Below are 19137 nucleotides of genomic sequence, written 5' to 3'. Positions count from 1 at the left end.
AGATATGGGTGTGAAGGCGCGAAGCGCCGAGCCGACGGCGCGAAGCGCCGAGCCGACGGCGCAAAGCGCCGAGCCGACGGCGCGAAGCGTCTAGCTTCCTAGGGGGGTCGGGGGGCATGCCCCCCCCGGAAAATTTTGAAAAAAAAGGATGCAAAATGGTGCAATCTGGTGCATTCTGAGGATGATCATTACCAGTTTCAGGCAGCAGATTTTATCACTGATTATAACCCCCAAAATTGAAACTCAATGTATAATAAAGAAATGCATACCTCATTCAATATTTTTATATATATAAGGTGGGTCCGGAAACCCTAGAAAACCCCCCCCCCCCCCCTCGTCCGCCCCTGGGCGGGGTCAAGGGGCAGAGCCCCATGTGGGGGTCAGGGGGCTAAGCCCCCTGAAGCTGATGGGTAGGTCATATTCTGAGATAAGAAAATGGTCGCTCCTTGCATGAAACGGCATAAAATAAGCAATAATAAAAATGTTTTAAATAAGTAAGGTACATGTTCAGGCTAGGGGAGGGGGGTTGCGCAACCCCCATAACCCCCCCGGTAGTCCGGCCCTGAGCCAAGCGGAACAGGGAGAGATGGGAGGGAGATATAGGCTCATTGAACTCACTTACAGTCACCTAGGCGCTAAACGAGCGCCGGGGGGGATTTGCAAACACCTGTGCAGGTACCCCTGTTTACCTGTACGATCCCACTTTCTTCTGGTCATTTTTGGTCAGGCAAGTCCCTGGCAAGTCTTTTGCCTACCAGCTTGAAAGTCTTTCATACAAAACAGGATAAGCTTGAATTATATACATCCAGGGTTGAAAAATAAATATCTCTGCCTCTTGTTTTTTAAAAATGAATATTGTTATTAAAAAAAAAGGACTAGCTCCAAGAAAGGTCCTGGCTATCTAACGCTTAAATCCTTTGGTAACAAAATGTTTTCTCTCTCTCTCTCTCTCTCTCTCTCTCTCTCTCTCTCTCTCTCTCTCTCTCCTCTCTCTCTCTCTCTCTCTCTCTCTCTCTCTCTCTCTCTCTCTCTCTCTCTCTCTCTCTCTCTCTCTCTCTCTCTCTCTCTCTCTCTCTCTCTCTCTCTCTCTCTCTCTCTCCCCCCCACACACACACACATATTCAAATACATCTCCAAATTGCTCAGTAATTGCCATGCGCCTGTCTCTCGAGCTAAATCTGTTTTTAATCCATCTGTGATAGGAGACCCTCTCAGTTCTTCAACGGAGGTACTTTATAACACGTGTAAAAACAGCCCTCCAGCTCCTCCCTGCTTCCCATCCCACGTTCACCTAAGGCACAAAAAAAATTAGGTCTGTTTACGGTAACCCGACCGACCCTAGTTTTTTCGCGCGACCCTAGACTTTTTTTGGCATTTGGGGAAAAAAAAATAAAAAAATAAAAAATCTTGTTTTTTTGGCAAAATAACGTAAAAATATGGTTTTCTGGAAAAAAATAAAAAAATCCCGACCTACAGACCCTATTTTTTTGGCCTATGTTACCGTAAACAGACCTTTTTTTTTTGGCCTAATTACCTGTGAACAGGCATTTGCTTTTAAACCTTAAAACGTGAACAGTCAACTCTCCTACCCCACCATCGACCTTAATTTTCTACCCTACACTCTCATCGTTAAGGTAAAATGAGGGCACATTTCGCGAACTAAATGTTTTGGTTCAGGTGCAAAGGTTTCATGCACGCACCTGTTCCATTGGTGTCAGTGTAAAATGACACAACAACTGTTCTGTTTGGGTTTCTTTGTTTAGTTTTCACCCATTCCTTGCATTCCTCCTCTCATCTACATCTAACCTTTTCTTTTTACATTTAGTCAAGTTTTGACTAAATGTTTTAACATAGAGGGGGGAATCGAGACGGGGGTCGTGGTGTATGTCTGTCTGTCTGTCTGTCTGTCTGTCTGTCTGTCTGTCTGTCTGTCTGTCTGTCTGTCTGTGTGTGTAGAGCGATTCAGACTAAACTACTGGACCGATCTTTATGAAATTTGACATGAGAGTTCCTGGGTATGATATCCTCAGACTTTTTTTTCATTTTTTTGATAAATGTCTTTGATGACGTCATATCCGGCTTTTCGTGAAAGTTGAGGCGGCACTGTCACGCTCTCATTTTTCAACCAAATTGGTTGAAATTTTGGTCAAGTAATCTCCGACGAAGCCCGGACTTCGGTATTGCATTTCAGCTTGGTGGCTTAAAAATTAATTAATGACTTTGGTCATTAAAAATCTGAAAATTGTAATTAAAATTATTCTTTTATTAAACGATCCAAAAACAATTTCATCTTATTCTTCGTCATTTTCTGATTCCAAAAACATATAGATATGTTATATTTGGATTAAAAACAAGCTCTGAAAATTAAAAATATAAAAATTATGATCAAAATTAAATTTCCGAAATCGATTCAAAAACTATTTCATCTTATTCCTTGTCGGTTCCTGATTCCAAAAACATATAGATATGATATGTTTGGATTGAAAACACGCTCAGAAACTTAAAACGAAGAGAGGTACAGTAAAGCGTGCTATGAAGCACAGCGCAATCGCTACCGCGCCAAACAGGCTCGTCACTTTCACTGCCTTTTGCACTAGCGGCGGACTACGTTCAGTTTCATTCTGTGAGTTCCACAGCTTGATTCCTGGCATTCCTCCACTCCTCCATATCATATACAGGGTGACCCCCAAAAAAGAGTACCCAAACAAAACGTCATAAATTGAACAAAAATACAGCAATCTTCATAAAATGTATTTACACACACAAGTAGCCTCTGCATGATTTGCACAGAACATTTTAGCGTTCTAGCTTGTCTTTCAGGAAAGTTATGCTCATTCTACAGAACATGCTCCAAATGGCCTCCCCCAGATTTAAATCCCCCAGATTTCTATCTTTGGGGGTTCCTGAAAGACAACGTCTACAGGAACAACCCACAGACAATCCCAGAACTCAAGAGAGTCTCTCTCTCTCTCTCTCTCTCTCTCTCTCTCTCTCTCTCTCTCTCTCTCTCTCTCTCTCTCTCTCTCTCTCTCTCTCTCTCTGTTAATTACGCCTCAATTACTCCTAGCTCTGAGCTAATTAGTGCCTGATGGGGTAGCAAGCTCAACATCATCCCTTCATAATTGTTCAGCCAGACACACACCGCCATCAAGTTCAAGGGGAAGGGGTATGGTGTTGTTTTGATGTTTTGATGATTTTCTAGGGGCCTACTTTACCGTGGCAGCTGAAGAATAAGGCCAAAAAAAAAATTGTCTGTTTAGGGTAACATGACCAAAAAAAGTAGGGTCGGTAGGTAGGTAGTTTTTTTGTTTTTTTTTTGTGTAAATGCTATGTTGGCTGAACATTCACTTCTTATATTTGATGAATACATGTTTCAAAACTAACGTATAAATAAAACAGAGAGAAAGGGAGAGAAAGAAACGCCAAATGTCTCTTTTTAGCATTTTTACCTCTTTTTTTTTCTTTTTTTTTTTTTTGAAATAAAAAAAAAGTTTTTGGGTCGGCGCCAAATCGATAGGGTCGGTCGGGTTACCCTAAACAGACAATTTTTTTTTTTTGGCCTAAGCAATGAATGGTCTGTGTGTATGAGGGGAGATGTTGCAACGAAAGGTAGTACACGTATACAACCAAGAGTTGGTTAATAAGCACGGAGCAGTGCCGCCTCATTATTTGCCATTCTACATTCCCAAAAGTCCACAAGTGGTGCACTGGCCTTTGGCTAGTGCTTCTCAAAATGTACTAGCCAGAAAGTAAATTTTACTCGCCAAACCAACCATTTGTTTCAGCAACTTGACTCCCATTTGGCGAGTAGATTAACATTTGGTGATGAAGGGTTGGAAAATATGTAAAGATTTTGTTTATAAGAAAATACATGTTGCCATTATTTTGAATGAAGAAAATGTATTTTTGGGTTATTTTAGGGAAAGTTTGAAAAATGATTATATTTATTTTGTGAATTATTGTATTTTAATCACCAAAATGACCATTGGAAAATTTAAATATGGGAAAAAGTTAGATTTGGGTGTATTATTGGAAACTGAGCTGAACATTAGGAATAAATTTATGTTATGATTATTTTTATTTATTTACTTAAACATATTAGTTTACTGATAAAGTTTGTTGATTTAAAAATGTACACATTTGACTGAGAAAAGAAAAGACCTATGAAAAAGGTTTGCTCCAAGCCACACACGAAAAAAATAAATAAATAAAAAAAATAAAAGGCAAAAAATAATTGTAGTAGCAAACCTGCATGCAACTGAGGTTAAAAAAAAAATAAAAAAAATTAAAAAAAACATTTCTACTCGCCAGTTCCACGTTTCTACTCGCCACTTGCAGGCCTTGAGCATCAACAGGGGAGTATCAAACAGGACCTATAGTTACACTTTGACAAATTCATTGGACATAAGAAATACTATCGTACCTGCATCATCTTGCTTTGTACGCGTATACGCCGTCCAACCAAATATATTCTAGGCTACGCTGTTCTCATGCAATAGCCACGTTCATCTTATTCACTTTTTTTGCCTATAATTTCCATCACCCTCCTGTTCAACCCGTCGTGTGGCTTGTCGCCAGATGACTTGTCTGTCGGTGCAAACCTGCACTTGTCTGACCACTTATTGCTGGTGAGCTGCCAAGAAAATACATTTGATGAGTCTCTTCAGATACTGACTTTTTTCTTTGATGGAAGAACTACCTGCACTAGCATGCTTGTAAAGTAGCTTAATCGCCACTTCAGATGAATTAGGGGGAGGGGGGGGGGGACTTAGTGGTAACCCTGAAGAAGCAAAATTCTAAAGTACGAAAGGGCATACCTTTCGCACTGACACAGATGGAAGACGATCATCCTTACTGACTGTAAAGATGTCCGTCCTTTATAAAACACAAATGATGCACACTATGACTCTCTCTTTCTCTTTCTGTCTCTCTCTCTCTCTCTCTTCCCTCCCCCCCCCCCCCCCCCCCCTCTCTCCACCCCCCCCCCCCTCTCTCCCCCGGGCCCCCCTCTCCCTTCTTCCCTGTCTCTCCACACCAATGTAAAACGAAAAACCAACTTCCACGCCCAAAAAAAACAAACACAGGAAAATAAACCTGAATGGATAACCACTTGCAGCCCAAACAGTCATTATCCCAAACAAGACTGGCAAAGAAACAAGCACCAGAGTTTCAACAAAAACACAAGCTGATGATATAAGCTTTTAAACTAACAGAAATATGCATTTATGACCTGAACACGCAGGACAAACCAAATCCTGTTCTTCAAAGGATGCAAAATCCAAAATGGAAAGAACAGAAAGAAAAAGCAAACACACAATGCACAAGCAGGCACTTCAGAAAACCCCAAACACACATGTTTTACTTTGATAAGGCCAACAAAAAAAAAGTCTGTTTACGGTAACCCGACCGACCCTGTTTTTTTTGCGCGACCCCAGACTTTTTTTGGCATTTGGGGAAAAAAAATAAAAAATCTTTGGTTTTTTTGCAAAATAACGTAAAAATATGGTTTTTTGGGAGAAAAAAAAAATCCCGACCTACCGACCCTATTTTTTTGGCCTATGTTACCGTAAACAGACCTTTGTTTTTTTGGCCTAACCGCCAAAGCTTTGCACGTTGCAGTTTTCAGAAGCTTCATCCGTTCTTCAAACAACTTGTTTTATTTAATATTATTAACAGCAGTCTGTACATATAGATAGTTTTTGCCCTATTTCTTAACTGATGAAGCACTTTTTCGAAGAAGAAAACTCATTCTCCTTTGCGTCTCATAACAATGATTTCAAAGTTAATTCGAGAAGTGCATTTTGAATATTGAGAATTAAATGGTACCTTAAAAGAAACACAAGAGTATAACTGTTAACAAATGATAAAGACTGAAGTCTAACAGAACAGAGAAACATGTATACAAAAATACAGAGATGCAGAGAGACAGACTGACAGATGGATGGTCAGAAAGACGTGGAGACAGACAGATGAACGGACAGAGAGGGGGGAGGGGGGGGGGGGGGGATCCTGACTGTCATGACAAACTGGGATGAAAAGAGTAAGTGTGAGTGAAACAGACGAAAAAAGTGCGGTGGGAGGAAGAGAGAGGGAGAGAGGGAGGGAGGGAGAGAGGGAGGGAGGGAGCGAGAAACAGTGAGTGTGTGTGTCCAACCAAACATATTAGGCAAAAAAAAAATAGGTCTGTTTACGGTAACATAGGCCAAAAAAATAGGGTCGGTAGGTCTTTTTTTTTTTTTTTTTTTTTTTTTCCCAAAAAAACATAATTTTACGTTATTTTACCAAAAAAACAAGGTTTTTTTTTTTTTTTTTCCAAATGCCAAAAAAAAAAAGTCTAGGGTCGCGCGAAAAAACTAGGGTCGGTCGGGTTACCGTAAACAGACCTATTTTTTTTTTGGCCTTATACAAGTACTGCTACGCTAGCAGTAGAATGTACTAACTAACTAAGAGCTCTGTCTGCAGAAACTGAACGGACATTCTTTGCCAACGTCCCAGAGAGAGTTAATGTGGTGTAACTCCTCTAAGGGTGCAAGTAGGATCGGAGGAGTTGCTTCCCTTATCCTTAAACATGCCAACTATGATCTGTTTTGATCATTCAAAAATCTGTGAAATGCAGCCAGTCAATACTTTACTGTATTTCTACTTTTTAAAATCAACATTCAAACTGATCAGATATTTATAGTCACAGCAGGCCTGAAAGTGGCGAGTATTTTACTCGCCATATGGCGAGTAGAAACATTATGGCGAGTAGAAATGTTAATGTACTCACCAAATGTGAGTTAAGTTGCTGAAACAAATTGTTGGTTTGGCTAGTAAAATTTGCTCTCTGGCTAGTAATTTATGAGAAGTACTAGCCAAAGACCAGTGCCCCATTTTCTGGACTTTCAACGCTGCACAGGGTAATTTGCCATTCTGAACTATGAATGCAAAATGTTTGCAGTTTTATACTGTGTATCAGGTACAACAGGAAAGCACTCGAACATTCTTATTCATAAGTATCTGTGTGTGAATGTGTGTGTGTCTGTGTAAGCACATCTCGATTAACTTACTTACCATGTGAAACTGCTTCATTCGCCATGTACACAAGTTCATTGTAGAATTTGCATGAAAAAAGGAGAAGAAAGACAAAAAAAGACTGGATGCATAGATATATATGTGACCCTCCACCACGAAATGAGTCGCATGTCACCTCGCGGTTCTGCGCTAGGCTTAATATAAGTCCGGGGAGTGTCTGGTAACAGTGTGAGGGTCACCTTTGTCACAGGCTTATAGCTGAAACAGTTTTCGCTCTTTTCTAAAACGGGTTTTACCACTGGATAGAGCATAAAAAACTCTTTAGAAAAATGTAAAAATATGAAAATCATGCAAAGGTGACATGCGACTCATTTCGTGGTGGAGGGTCACATAATTATGTGTATGCACACAACTAACTTTACAAAGCAAAATAGACAAAGAAGAAAAACACAGCTTGAGAAAAAGTATGCATTTTTTTTTTTTTTTTTTTTTTTTTGGCTTAATGCCCAGCCGACCACGAAGGGCCATATCAGGGCGGTGCTGCTTTGACATTTAACGTGCGCAACACACAAGACAGAAGTCGCAGCACAGGCTTCATGTCTCACCCAGTCACATTATTCTGACACCGGACCAACCAGTCCTAGCACTAACCCCATAATGCCAGACGCCAGGCAGCCACTAGATTGCCAATTTTAAAGTCTTAGGTATGACCCGGCCGGGGTTCGAACCCACGACCTCCCGATCACGGGGCGGACGCCTTACCACTAGGCCAACCGTGCTGGTTTTTTTTATATAACTATAAGTGGTCGTTGTCTATGAATTGTTTTTTAATGCTTGTATGTTATTTCTTACGAGAAAACTTTTTATGTAAAATGTTAAATTTTAATGTCTAATGTAAAGCGCCATGAGACTGCCATTTGTCGGTGAACAGCGCTATAAAAGAATGTTTTATTATCATTATTATTAATAGAGTTCTTTGCAAAGGTAAGCTGTGTTTTCACAGAGCGACTCGATGGTAGTGCCGTGCCGCCATCACTTTGCTATATTTTCAGCTTTGATGTAAGTGGAAGAAGGAAACACAGAGGTTTAAGATAACCATGCAAGAAAGAACTTGACACAATGAATAACACAGCAGAACCCTACACAAATCTGAGAAAATCAGGTCTTAAAAAGGAGGGAATCTTAAACTGTGAGTAAATTTACAGAGGTTAGGCAACAACAACAAAATAGTCTGTTTACAGTATCCCGACCGACCCTATTTTTTCGCGCGACCCTAGACTTTTTTTTGGCATTTGGAAAAAAAAAAAAAAAAAAAAGTCTGTTTTTTGGGAAAAAAAATAAAATAAAGAAATAAAAATTCCTGACCTACCGACCCTATTTTTTTTTCCTATGTTACCGTAAACAGACTATTTTTTTTTTTTTGCCTTATGAAATCTGAGAAAACAGGGTCTTACAAGAAGGAAGTCTGTAGGGGGGGGGGGGGGGGGGGTGGGTATTAAAAGGGGGGTCCACTGTACATAAAATATTCACCACACACATACATACACACACACACACACACACACACACACACACACACACACGCAAGCACTGTTACGGCTGGAATTTCAGTGTGTATGTCTGTATGTATGTATATCTACTCCTATCAGAAATTGTGCGTGCTACTCTGTTTACTATCTAGCCTTCACACACACACACACACACATTCCAACCAGGCACAAAAACACGAACACAGTTACGGCCCTTTGCCTCTGTACCTCTATTAGAATGTTCAATAACACAACATAAACATATTATTCTTCATCCATTCTACAGATCACTCCCGCTCAACATGGAAGTTCTATTTCTGTTAACACACAGAGTCTAACTGCACAAAATTACATACATGTTACTTTGTCATGCAGTCTACAATTCACGTGCACACACGTATAACACTTTAAGCTTTGTTCCGTGAGAGCCCGTCTGTCTCACTACACACGAAGTCATTGTCTCAAGCAATACTTCTGTCAATATTCACTTCTGTTACACACAGATGATAAAAACCCACGACGCTCGACGTCTCGTGGTTGTTCACTTGGGAAACGTATCTCCGTACAGCTATCACGCTGGTTAATTTCTCCCAGTCGTACTCACATATTCAGTGGCACGCACTGCTCCACCCCACCCACACAAACTGTCTTCGTGTGGTGGAATGGGGACGGGGTTCCCGTTTTACAGCGCTTCACGCTGTCTCCCCTCCTGCGCTCCCCACAGCTCACGGCTCGGGCGTAAGGGCAGAACCTCCCGTCTCGTTCCCCAACTTCCGCGACCCCTCTCGGCCCGGGATGCTGTAAACACAGCAGTTGAATCCACCGATTCAATACCGCGGCACGAGTCTAACCGACCTCCCAGCGCCCGGTGAGAAACTTTACCCAGTAAGAGACCCGTCTTCTCTTGTCAATGGTCTGCAAAGCTCTGCTGTCTAATCTATCTACAAACGTGACCTCAGTCAATACTCTTCTCTGATTGGTCACATCTCACACGTGACATCACTGCACTGTACGGACAATATTTCACCGCACGGTGCCTACTCAAAGTTCGTGGCCCATGAAATGTTGTACACCTGCGTCATATAACTCCAATATACATTATGTGCAAATCCGTTTGTCACACACACACACACACAAATCTCATACACACAAAACACACACTCATACGCACATAGACCGCTCGGTTGGCCTAGTGGTAAGGCGTCCGCCCCGTGATCGGGAGGTCGTGGGTTCGAACCCCGGCCGGGTCATACCTAAGACTTTAAAATTGGCAATCTAGTGGCTGCTCCGCCTGGCGTCTGGCATTATGGGGTTAGTGCTAGGACTGGTTGGTCCGGTGTCAGAATAATGTGATTGGGTGAGACATGAAGCCTGTGCTGCGACTTCTGTCTTGTGTGAGAGGAAGACAGAAAAGCACATGCGAAAACTAACTGCACGACAAACAATACAGACAAGACACACACAAATCAACCTACCTTGCGCTAAACGCGTGGGCTGTATAATGAGTTTGCCATCAATAGCACAAAGGGCGGCAATAGGATGAAGTGTGATAACTCCACTCAGGTTCTCTATGTAGCAATGGTGATCCCCTATGCCTGTCCCCTCCATCAGAACATCCTGTGGCTCGTCGGCATACTTTGTTCCAATCTTGGTAATACCTGAAAAGTTGAAATCAAATATTTAATTCAAGCAGAAGAAAGAAATTCTAAAACATGAATATATGATATCCTTGACAATCAGACAAAATCTGGTGAGAAAGTGCATGATTACTGTAGACTATAATAAAAATGTAGTTATTTGACATGCACATGAAAATTGAAATTGTGTCTTGTTTTCACAGTAATCTTACAATGATGAAATTTAACAGGGCAAAAATATCCATTAGATACAGCAATAATTCTGTGAAGCAGTGCAACACCCAAAAGGCTTAGTGAACCTTCAAACACATTCAAAGAAACAAAGGAAGAAAAGATAGGGACAAATAAACAAAACTGAATTTGGTGCCTCAGGTCGCAATGAAACACCTGTAAAACGTCTTCTTTTTTCTCAATATATATTCACCAAAAATTAGGGAAATAAAAATGTTGATGAGGAAATGAAAAGACCGGAACATAACCCATGTGCTTGGTCATCAGGTCCACAACCAGTTCTTGTAAACTAACAAACAAACAAACACAAATCTCCCAGTCATACTGAAGTCTACACAGCAATGATACACAAAGTGGGAGGAAAAGTGAAAACTGAAACAAAGAGCTGAACACAATGCCAAAACCCACCACAAAGCTTCATAAAATGAAAAAGATAAATAAATGTCAGAACAGTAACAATTCACAAATAAGATCAAGCTGCTTCCCGAGTCCTTCAATCCTTATTATTTGATTTCGACCTGTAACACAAGGCAAGGCACACATGAATCGATACAAATTACAAACAGAAGAAAGGCTCGTGGAAAAAAAATCATAAGTGTTCGTTCGTGTGGCTTTTTTTCACTTGTTTCTTTGCATGCATACTGGTCTATGCGATTGTTTGTGTGTTTCATATTCTTTTTCAAACAAGAATATCTTCTTCAAAAATGCAGGCAAAATCTCCATAAAGTCAGGAGAAGAAACCACATTGACACTATGTGATTCAATAGATATTAGCATCAGCTAGGCAACACCATGCCCATGGAACTACTTTTGACTTGAAAAAAACACAAGCATAAACTACAGTAATAATAAATAACAAATTCTGACCTTCGGGCAGGGGGTGAATGGTGACGGCGGTGGAGAGACGTCCGCCCCCCATGCTGACCAGGTGAGGCTCTTCTGTCTGCACACGCAGAGCTTTGTCCACCTGGGTCACCTCCAGCTGGTCCTGTCATACAGAGTACATGCGTGTTAGAGAGCAATGATACAAGGTGGATGCTGACCAGGTGAGGCTCCTCTGTCTGGTCCTGCCATACAGATTACATGCGTGTTAGAGTGCAAGGATACAAGGTGGATGCTGACCAGGTGAGGCTCCTCTGCCTGAAGATCACCAATGCGTCACATCAAAATAGCATGCCTCAATGCCCGAAGACCAGGGCCTGGGAACAACTCTGCTACAATGAGATCTAGGCATGAGTATTGTGTGATCTAGTGCATAATTTGGTCAGGAGAAGGTCCTCCTGCTCACTGGTTTTGATAATTATCCAATCGGCACTCGCTGGTTCATCCTGGTTTCACACCTGAAATTCTAAAAGAAAAAAACTCATTGAAAAAGGTCTTTAAGTATAGGTCCAATTCATTCTTCTTACTCGGCGTGACGTTATCAAATGGATCGGCTAGCTTTAGCTCTAAGGGGCACAACTCCGCTCATACTCTCTTCGCGCCGCCATATTGGATGCCGTCTTTGTTAGTTTTCTTCATTGCACTCTTGTTCTTTTTGCGTATTTCACTGTGTATGCAGACAAAATGAAGAAAACTGTGCATGCATGAGTCCAAAGGGGATCTGCCTTTTTAACACAACAGCACAACATAAAAAGTAAAGCAAGAACACATTATTATATTCATTTATTTATTCTTTATCTCAAATTACCATGCAGACAGTGCACCAAAATTCACAAGATAAAGCTCTCAAGACAGGCAAATGAGGTACAATGCAGCTCAGGTAACTACTGCAAAGTATAATTTTCAAAGCATCCTATCACAGTGTTCACTCTAAAGGCACAACCGATGGACAATTGTTGATTAGCGCACTGCACACAGCAAAAAATAACCAGTTATAATCGTCTTCTCCGCTCAGTAACTTCCTTCCAGTTGTCACCCTGATGGTAAACAACTTTAGGGATCCTAAAGTGTGCCTGCTGACTGCAGTTTTTGGCCACACAACGTGTCATTTTCACTTTTGTCGAGTCGCCACCCAACGCTCAAGCACTGTCAGAGATCGTGCAAGGCATCCAACATGGCGGCGGATGACCAATTCCAGAGAGTTACGACCCGTGATTCTCATACCGCGCGCGCCGAGTAGAAATGCTGTTGTTAACTTGAGTTTCTGCAATGGGCCTATAGCTGTACCTGGGATGCCAGGCGCCTTCCATAAGAGGACGCCTCCCAAGACATGACATCTTCTGTTGCCTCTTTGTCCATCAGTGTACCATCTTTACCAAATATACCTGTCATAACTGGTCAACTAAAATGCAGAGACATTTGAGTAATTTTACTTGTCTGAGTCCGTCCATGGCAGCTCCCACTGTAGACAGAACCTTCAACACAGAAAAATGTACATACTCTGTGCTGAAAAACAGATCAGAAAAACAACGCCTTCAAAGAAAGAATGTCTTAAAACTTTACCCAAACTTTATCCAAACTTTATCCAATCAATCAATATGAGGCTTATATCGCGCGTATTCCGTGGGTACAGTTCTAAGTGCAGGGATTTTTTTATTTTTTTATTTTATTTTTATTTTTATGCAATTTATATTGCGCACATATTCAAGGCGCAGGGATTTATTTATGCCGTGTGAGATGGAATATTTTTACACAATACATCACGCATTCACATCGGCCAGCAGATCGCAGCCATTTCGGCGCATATCCTACTTTTCACGGCCTATTATTCCAAGTCACACGGGTATTTTGGTGGACTTTTTTTTATCTATGCCTATACAATTTTGCCAGGAAAGACCCTTTTGTCAATCGTGGGATCTTTAACGTGCACACCCCAATGTAGTGTACACGAATGGACCTCGGTTTTTCGTCTCATCCGAAAGACTTGCACTTGAACCCACCACCTAGGTAAAAAGGGGGGAGAAAATTGCTAACGCCCTGACCCAGGGTCGAACTCGCAACCTCTCGCTTCCGAGCGCAAGTGCGTTACCACTCGGCCACCACAGCCACTTTGACAACTTTCAGTCACACACCTACCATTCTCCACAGTTTTCAGAATACAGTAACACCAAAATTCATGTGTAACTTCTCAGTTATATTTTGTAAAGTTCAGATACTTGCTGCCAGTACCACAGAGCCATGGCAAAGCAATCATGCAAGTCGGTGCCAAAATATTGGTTACTCAAAACACCATGTGTTGTACTTTGTTTGTTTGTTTGTTTATTTGTTGCTTAACGTCCAGCCGACTACGCAGAGCCATATCAGGACGAGGAAGGGGGGGATGAAGGGGGCCACTTGTCAAGCGATTCCTGTTTACAAATGCACTAACCTATTACTTGTGTCCCAGCAGGCTTTAGTAAAACTAAATTAATACCTACTGGAAGATTACCAGTTTCCAGTATGTTAAAATAGGCTTAACCTATCTACTGCTGGACTTACATCAGAACACTAACAGATTAAACTATACATGAATCGCGAGACAAGCGGCAAGAGAAGAGATTTTTGGAAAAAATACAGGTGAATGAGCAAGAAGGCAGAAAAAAGAAAAGAATTCATGAAGAAAAAGAGAGCATGACAGGAAAGAGGAACCAAAAATCTACCTAACAGCAAACTAGAAAGCTCCTGCGGTTCCAAAAACAGGAGGGGCCTTTAATTTCATAACCGCAGTGCCCCACTGCGGGAATGTGTTGTACTGCTCTACTTGTTCATTGCAGGCACCATCACTTGATACAGCCAAGTTATGCCTCAAGCATAGTAGGCTACACAAACATGAGCTCCAAACGTGCACACAAATTAATTATATTGGTCATTGGTTGAAGATAAAACAAGTTTTCGGACACCATGAAGTGTCGTTTGTACTTCCCATGATCGCACGGATGTTTTCATTTTGAACCAGATGTAATTAAAACACATCTTTTAGTTTATTCAAAACACAAATTGCAGGTAACAAAATGTAAAAAGTTACAGCAAGTGAAAGAACCTGTTAATTTCCAGTACTCACCGACATGACTAGTTTCCCGGACTGGCCTGGTGGCCTCTCTTCGTTGACAGGCATTGCGGCCCTTTGTGTGCTGCTTATCTCCCCTCCTGACTCACATTGCACTTATCTCCCTTGCCCATTCATTTCCTGTTGACACAACAACAATGGGAAATAGGTGTCAGCACTGTCATTAATTCCCTGACCTTCTGGGGCTCCACAATACTTTTTCCTTGATACTGATAGTCCCATCTGCACCTTACATGGGATAAAAACTTGTGGAATGCCTGCCTATGAGGGTGACATCATGAGGTCATCAGTATTTCATTTGGATGGGAGGGGTGGGGGGAGGGGTGGGGGGAGGGGGTGGTAGGGGAGGAAAACATTTAAGGCAACAAACAAAAAAGTCTGTTTACGGTAACATAGGCCAAAAAAATAGGGTCGGTAGGTCGGGATTTTAATTTTTTTTTCTCTAAAAAAACAACATATTTTTAAGTTATTTTGCCAAAAAAACAAAGACTTTTTTTTCTTCTTATTTTCTCCCCCAAATGCCAAAAAAAGTCTAGGGTCGCGGGTCGGTCGGGATACCGTAAACCGACTTTTTTTTGTTGTTGCCTAATACTGTTTGTTCTAAATAAAATTAAAAGGTGTTGTTGGTTGTTGTCTTTTTAAATATATATAGATATATATACCTGTATCAGCATTCACAAACTATGTACGGATATTGCACATGTTTTTCTTTTCTGAAACAATGAAAGTAAGAAAGAAATATGCTGCAATAAAAGTTGGACATTGTCGTTACCATCCAACAATTACAAGAAAACAATGAAAGTAAGAAAGAAATATGCTGCAATAAAAGTTGGACATTGTCGTTACCATCCAACAATTACAAGAAAACAATGAACCAGCAAAATGCACAAAGCAAAACACTGAACTATGACACAATGATCATCTTAATTTAACTTAGATGCAAGACTTAAATCATCTCAAACAACAATCAGACTCTGCAATTCGGCCAACAGAAAATGTTTCGGATAGAGTGTCTGTCACTGTATCCCTGAAGTCAGTGTACATTTTAATTAAAGCCTGCTATGGTATATATAAGCAATAACAACATACATCTATGTCAAATACACATGCAGTAGTACATACTCAGCAAAGAAGTTTGACACCGTTCACATAAGTACAGGTATTAAAACATGTCTGCTGTGCTGCACACAAAATCCTGCTCCCATACAGACTCTCAGTTTCATGGGAGCTAATTCACACTGTCTGGAACCAAGCAGAAATGAAAGGAATCCTTTGAGCAAGAGGTTATCTTCTTAAGAACATGGCAATCCTTGCTACAGAAAAGATAAAAATGAGTGGATGAGAGTGTAAATCTGAAGGAGGGAAAAGTTATCGCTAAGCAATGACCCTAGCCTGTCTGTTACCAGCAAGCCCTACACTTACAGTTGCTGGTACGTTCTTACCTCATCACAAGTATTAACTTATATAATATTGACTTTTCAAGATGTGGGTCATAAATTGAAACATTTCAATGGAAAAACAGCATTGAGTGTTTAGCCTGGTCATTATAATGTTTTAGATTTCTAGTTTACAATTAGGCCAAAAAAAATAATAGGTGTGGTTACGGTAACGTTAACATAGCCAAAAAAAATAGGGTAGGTAGGTAGGCAATCACTTTTTTTTTTTTAACTTTGTTTTCTAATGTGTACAAATTAAACCTACTTGACAGGGAAATAAGTGTGTGACTCGGGCGCTTTCGCTTTCATTGCGTTTTTTGCACTCGTTTTTTTTGTTTTTTTTGGACAAATGTAATAAAAAGTTATAGGATCGGCCCCTAAAAATAGGGTAGGTCGGGTTACCGTAACCACACCTTTTTTTTTAGGCCTTAGAGTGGCAATGGCATTCAAAACTGAACCAATGAGTTATCCGTAAACTACAAGACAAAAATTATGTCCTGGTGGTGAGAGCCAAATAAGTTCAAAAAAAATAAAAGTGTTATTCTCAGCAAGAAGCAGCTCGCATTTTTCATGATCCGCCAACTTCGACCATTATTTTTAATAATCACTGAGACTCGGCATGTAACCTCTACTTACATACACATTCTGAAATTTCCATGGTGGAATTCAATTGTACTGTATACATGTGTATGCAACATTCGATTCATCACAGCCAAAATAAACAAGTATGAGGTACATGTTCACAGCTTGCAAGCAATGTTTCAGAAGGCTTTTTGTTGCATTAATTGTGTATACATACGAGGGTGCATCGAAACACAGATCACAGGCTGTTTTTAGATGACCAAGAGTCAAGTTAAACACTTGAAAACACTCTCCATCATACTCATACTCATAGCCCTGATTTTTATCATTACATTCCTTCTCCCTGTCTCCTTGCGCTTATCTTTTACCCCCTCAACTCAATTTTTAAATCATTTCAAAAGATAAATCCTCCCCTCTCCACATTATAATCCAATTTTCACAGCACTTCCCAGCATAGACACAGAAAACATTGAGTTCTCTGTCTGTTTCCTGCAGAACACTTCCAAGATTAATTTAATCAATTCAAACCAAAGAGAGACCACTTTATCTATTCTGGATTGATTTAACTTCAAGCTCCTTGTGAATTAAACTTTAGTTTAAAGGAAAAAGACCCGTTGAAAGTTGAGATTGTATTAGAAGCCAGCAGTTATAAATCTCAGTTGCCATACTCTTTATTTTTTGCGAACATCGTCAATAGGCCACATTACTGCAGACCTAATCAAAACAAAACCAAAACAAAAACTTCCTTGAGTGCACTTCCACACTGTTGAGTCTGTTGCAACATGTTTTTGTCAGCCATTCATAACGATCAAGTGTACTTGCGGAAAACCTCAAGTAGTTCAGGAAATAGCTAAGCTCTTACTCTGAACACTGGGTTTCCTCATGTGGCGTAAACCACAAGCACTTTGAGCAGTCCTATCACTTTAAAAATGCAGTCCTGCCATAGAAACAACATTTGTTTAAATTACACAAATCTATACAGAATTTAATATGTCCCAAAAGTCATTTTGCACTGCAGACACATTGTTAGGATGAGCTCTGAAAGTACAATATCAGTTGTATTGTTTAAGCATTCCAGTGGTTTTTGTTTATACAGGATAAATCCTATATATATGTATACTACTGTAGGTACTTGTATGAGCATTACGTTTCTGTGGTTCTAACTAAACCAAGCACAAAGTAAAGTGTATTCTGAATACATAAATGTACTTCAAGACAAATTAATTCTCAATCTAGCAATAGCATGCATGTGACAAAGAAGAGACAACTACCAGTACCACTGTTGTTATTTATAGATCACAGGCACTTGATGTAAGTAGGTCACACACGTGTAAATGTTGTGCCCAGTCCTTGTTTTTGTTTCTGTTATTATTTTAGTTAGCAGGTCTAGTTGAGCACGTATTAAGTATCATGTACCCACTACTAGTCATTGTGCATTTTAGTTAATGGACTGATGATGTCATTTGTATGGAGTCGACGCACGTGCGAGGATATGTATGTGTGGGAGGGGGGGGGGGGGGGGGGGGGGGGGCGCGGGAGATGGAAGCTTGCTGTATGTTATGTAATGTTGTGTGTGATACGTGGAAATGTGATACTATTTATTTGCATGTATGATACAGGTACAAATGTGATAATTGTAGGCTTATACTAGTGATTACTGTGTGTGATACATGAAATGTGATATGAATGCTGTTTTTATATGTTATACTCTTACTTTCTCCCAAGCGCAAGACAAATTCTTCTATGAAAATTGAAGCCAATAAAATTTGAGTTGAGTTGAGTTGAGTTGAGTTGAGTTGAAAGCTACTAACAACTGATTCCAGTGCCTCTCCACTGTATCTTTCATTTTGTGGGAAGACCCACTGCAGTAATGAGCCAAGCAGTTCTACTTGAAGACGGCCTTTGTAAGTAATTACACCAGCCACTGGCCTGAGGAAGTTGATGTCACTTGTGTGAGTGACCTACTGACACAGTCATTGAGGTCAGTTTAGGTCAGGTCAAGGTCATTCATACTCCCACATAAACACAGGATGAGAGGCATCATTCACAGAGGGATACAGTGATAGAGCTGATGAATGGTGAGCGACCAGCATAGGTCAGAGTCATGGGCTGTGTATGTTAATGGACACAGGACTGTTGGACGGCAAATGTTTGGAAAACTAGAAAATTACACTTGGTGAATGTAATAAAAACACCATTTGTGGTATCCTTTTAATCTTGCAGTTGCTATTTTTATTCCAAAACTCTTTGCGACACAATCTTTTATGCTGGAAGACAACCTGACTCTTTCAAAAAGTCTCATTTCCTACAAAAGGCATGACTCTGTGTAGCAGCCAGGAGATGAGCTGAGAGGGAGAATGAACCATGCATGTTAACAAATTGTCTTGGGAAACTTCTGTATGTTGACTGTAACTCAATTACTCAAATGAATAAAACAAAGCAGTATCAGAGTACGGTACACATTTCCTCACATTCTGACCATTTTAGCAACACTGAACAGACAGTCTACAATACTTGTTCTTGTTGCTGACATATAGATATATATATATATACCGCCAGATACACAGGAATACCCCCACTTGAACTAAATGAGGCATCAGCCCCCTTTGACCTCTCGACAACTACAAAAGGAAACCTATTTCCCAAATTAATGTCAAATGTCAAACTGTGCTCAAGCATGCTTGCTCTCAGTGACTCATACACTGATACAGTCTACAATT

The 19137-nt window shown here is 40.5% G+C and overlaps 1 protein-coding gene across 1 annotated transcript in view; it reads right to left on the bottom strand.

The window, feature by feature from the left end:
- Nucleotides 1-19137, bottom strand: part of LOC138974523 (pleckstrin homology-like domain family B member 1) — a 504261-nt gene that overhangs the window by 478735 nt on the left and 6389 nt on the right. The window contains exons 2-4 of the mRNA XM_070347239.1: nt 14394-14519; nt 11279-11399; nt 10019-10201 (exon numbers count right to left, since the gene is read on the bottom strand). Coding sequence (XP_070203340.1) covers nt 10019-10201; nt 11279-11399; nt 14394-14447 — 358 coding nt within the window. The 5' untranslated portion in view covers nt 14448-14519. The remainder of the gene's footprint in view (nt 1-10018; nt 10202-11278; nt 11400-14393; nt 14520-19137) is intronic.

This window comes from Littorina saxatilis, linkage group LG8 (assembly GCF_037325665.1).
Source record: "Littorina saxatilis isolate snail1 linkage group LG8, US_GU_Lsax_2.0, whole genome shotgun sequence".
NCBI classification, from domain to species: Eukaryota; Metazoa; Mollusca; class Gastropoda; order Littorinimorpha; family Littorinidae; genus Littorina; species Littorina saxatilis.
This window is presented reverse-complemented; position numbering and strand designations above follow the sequence as displayed.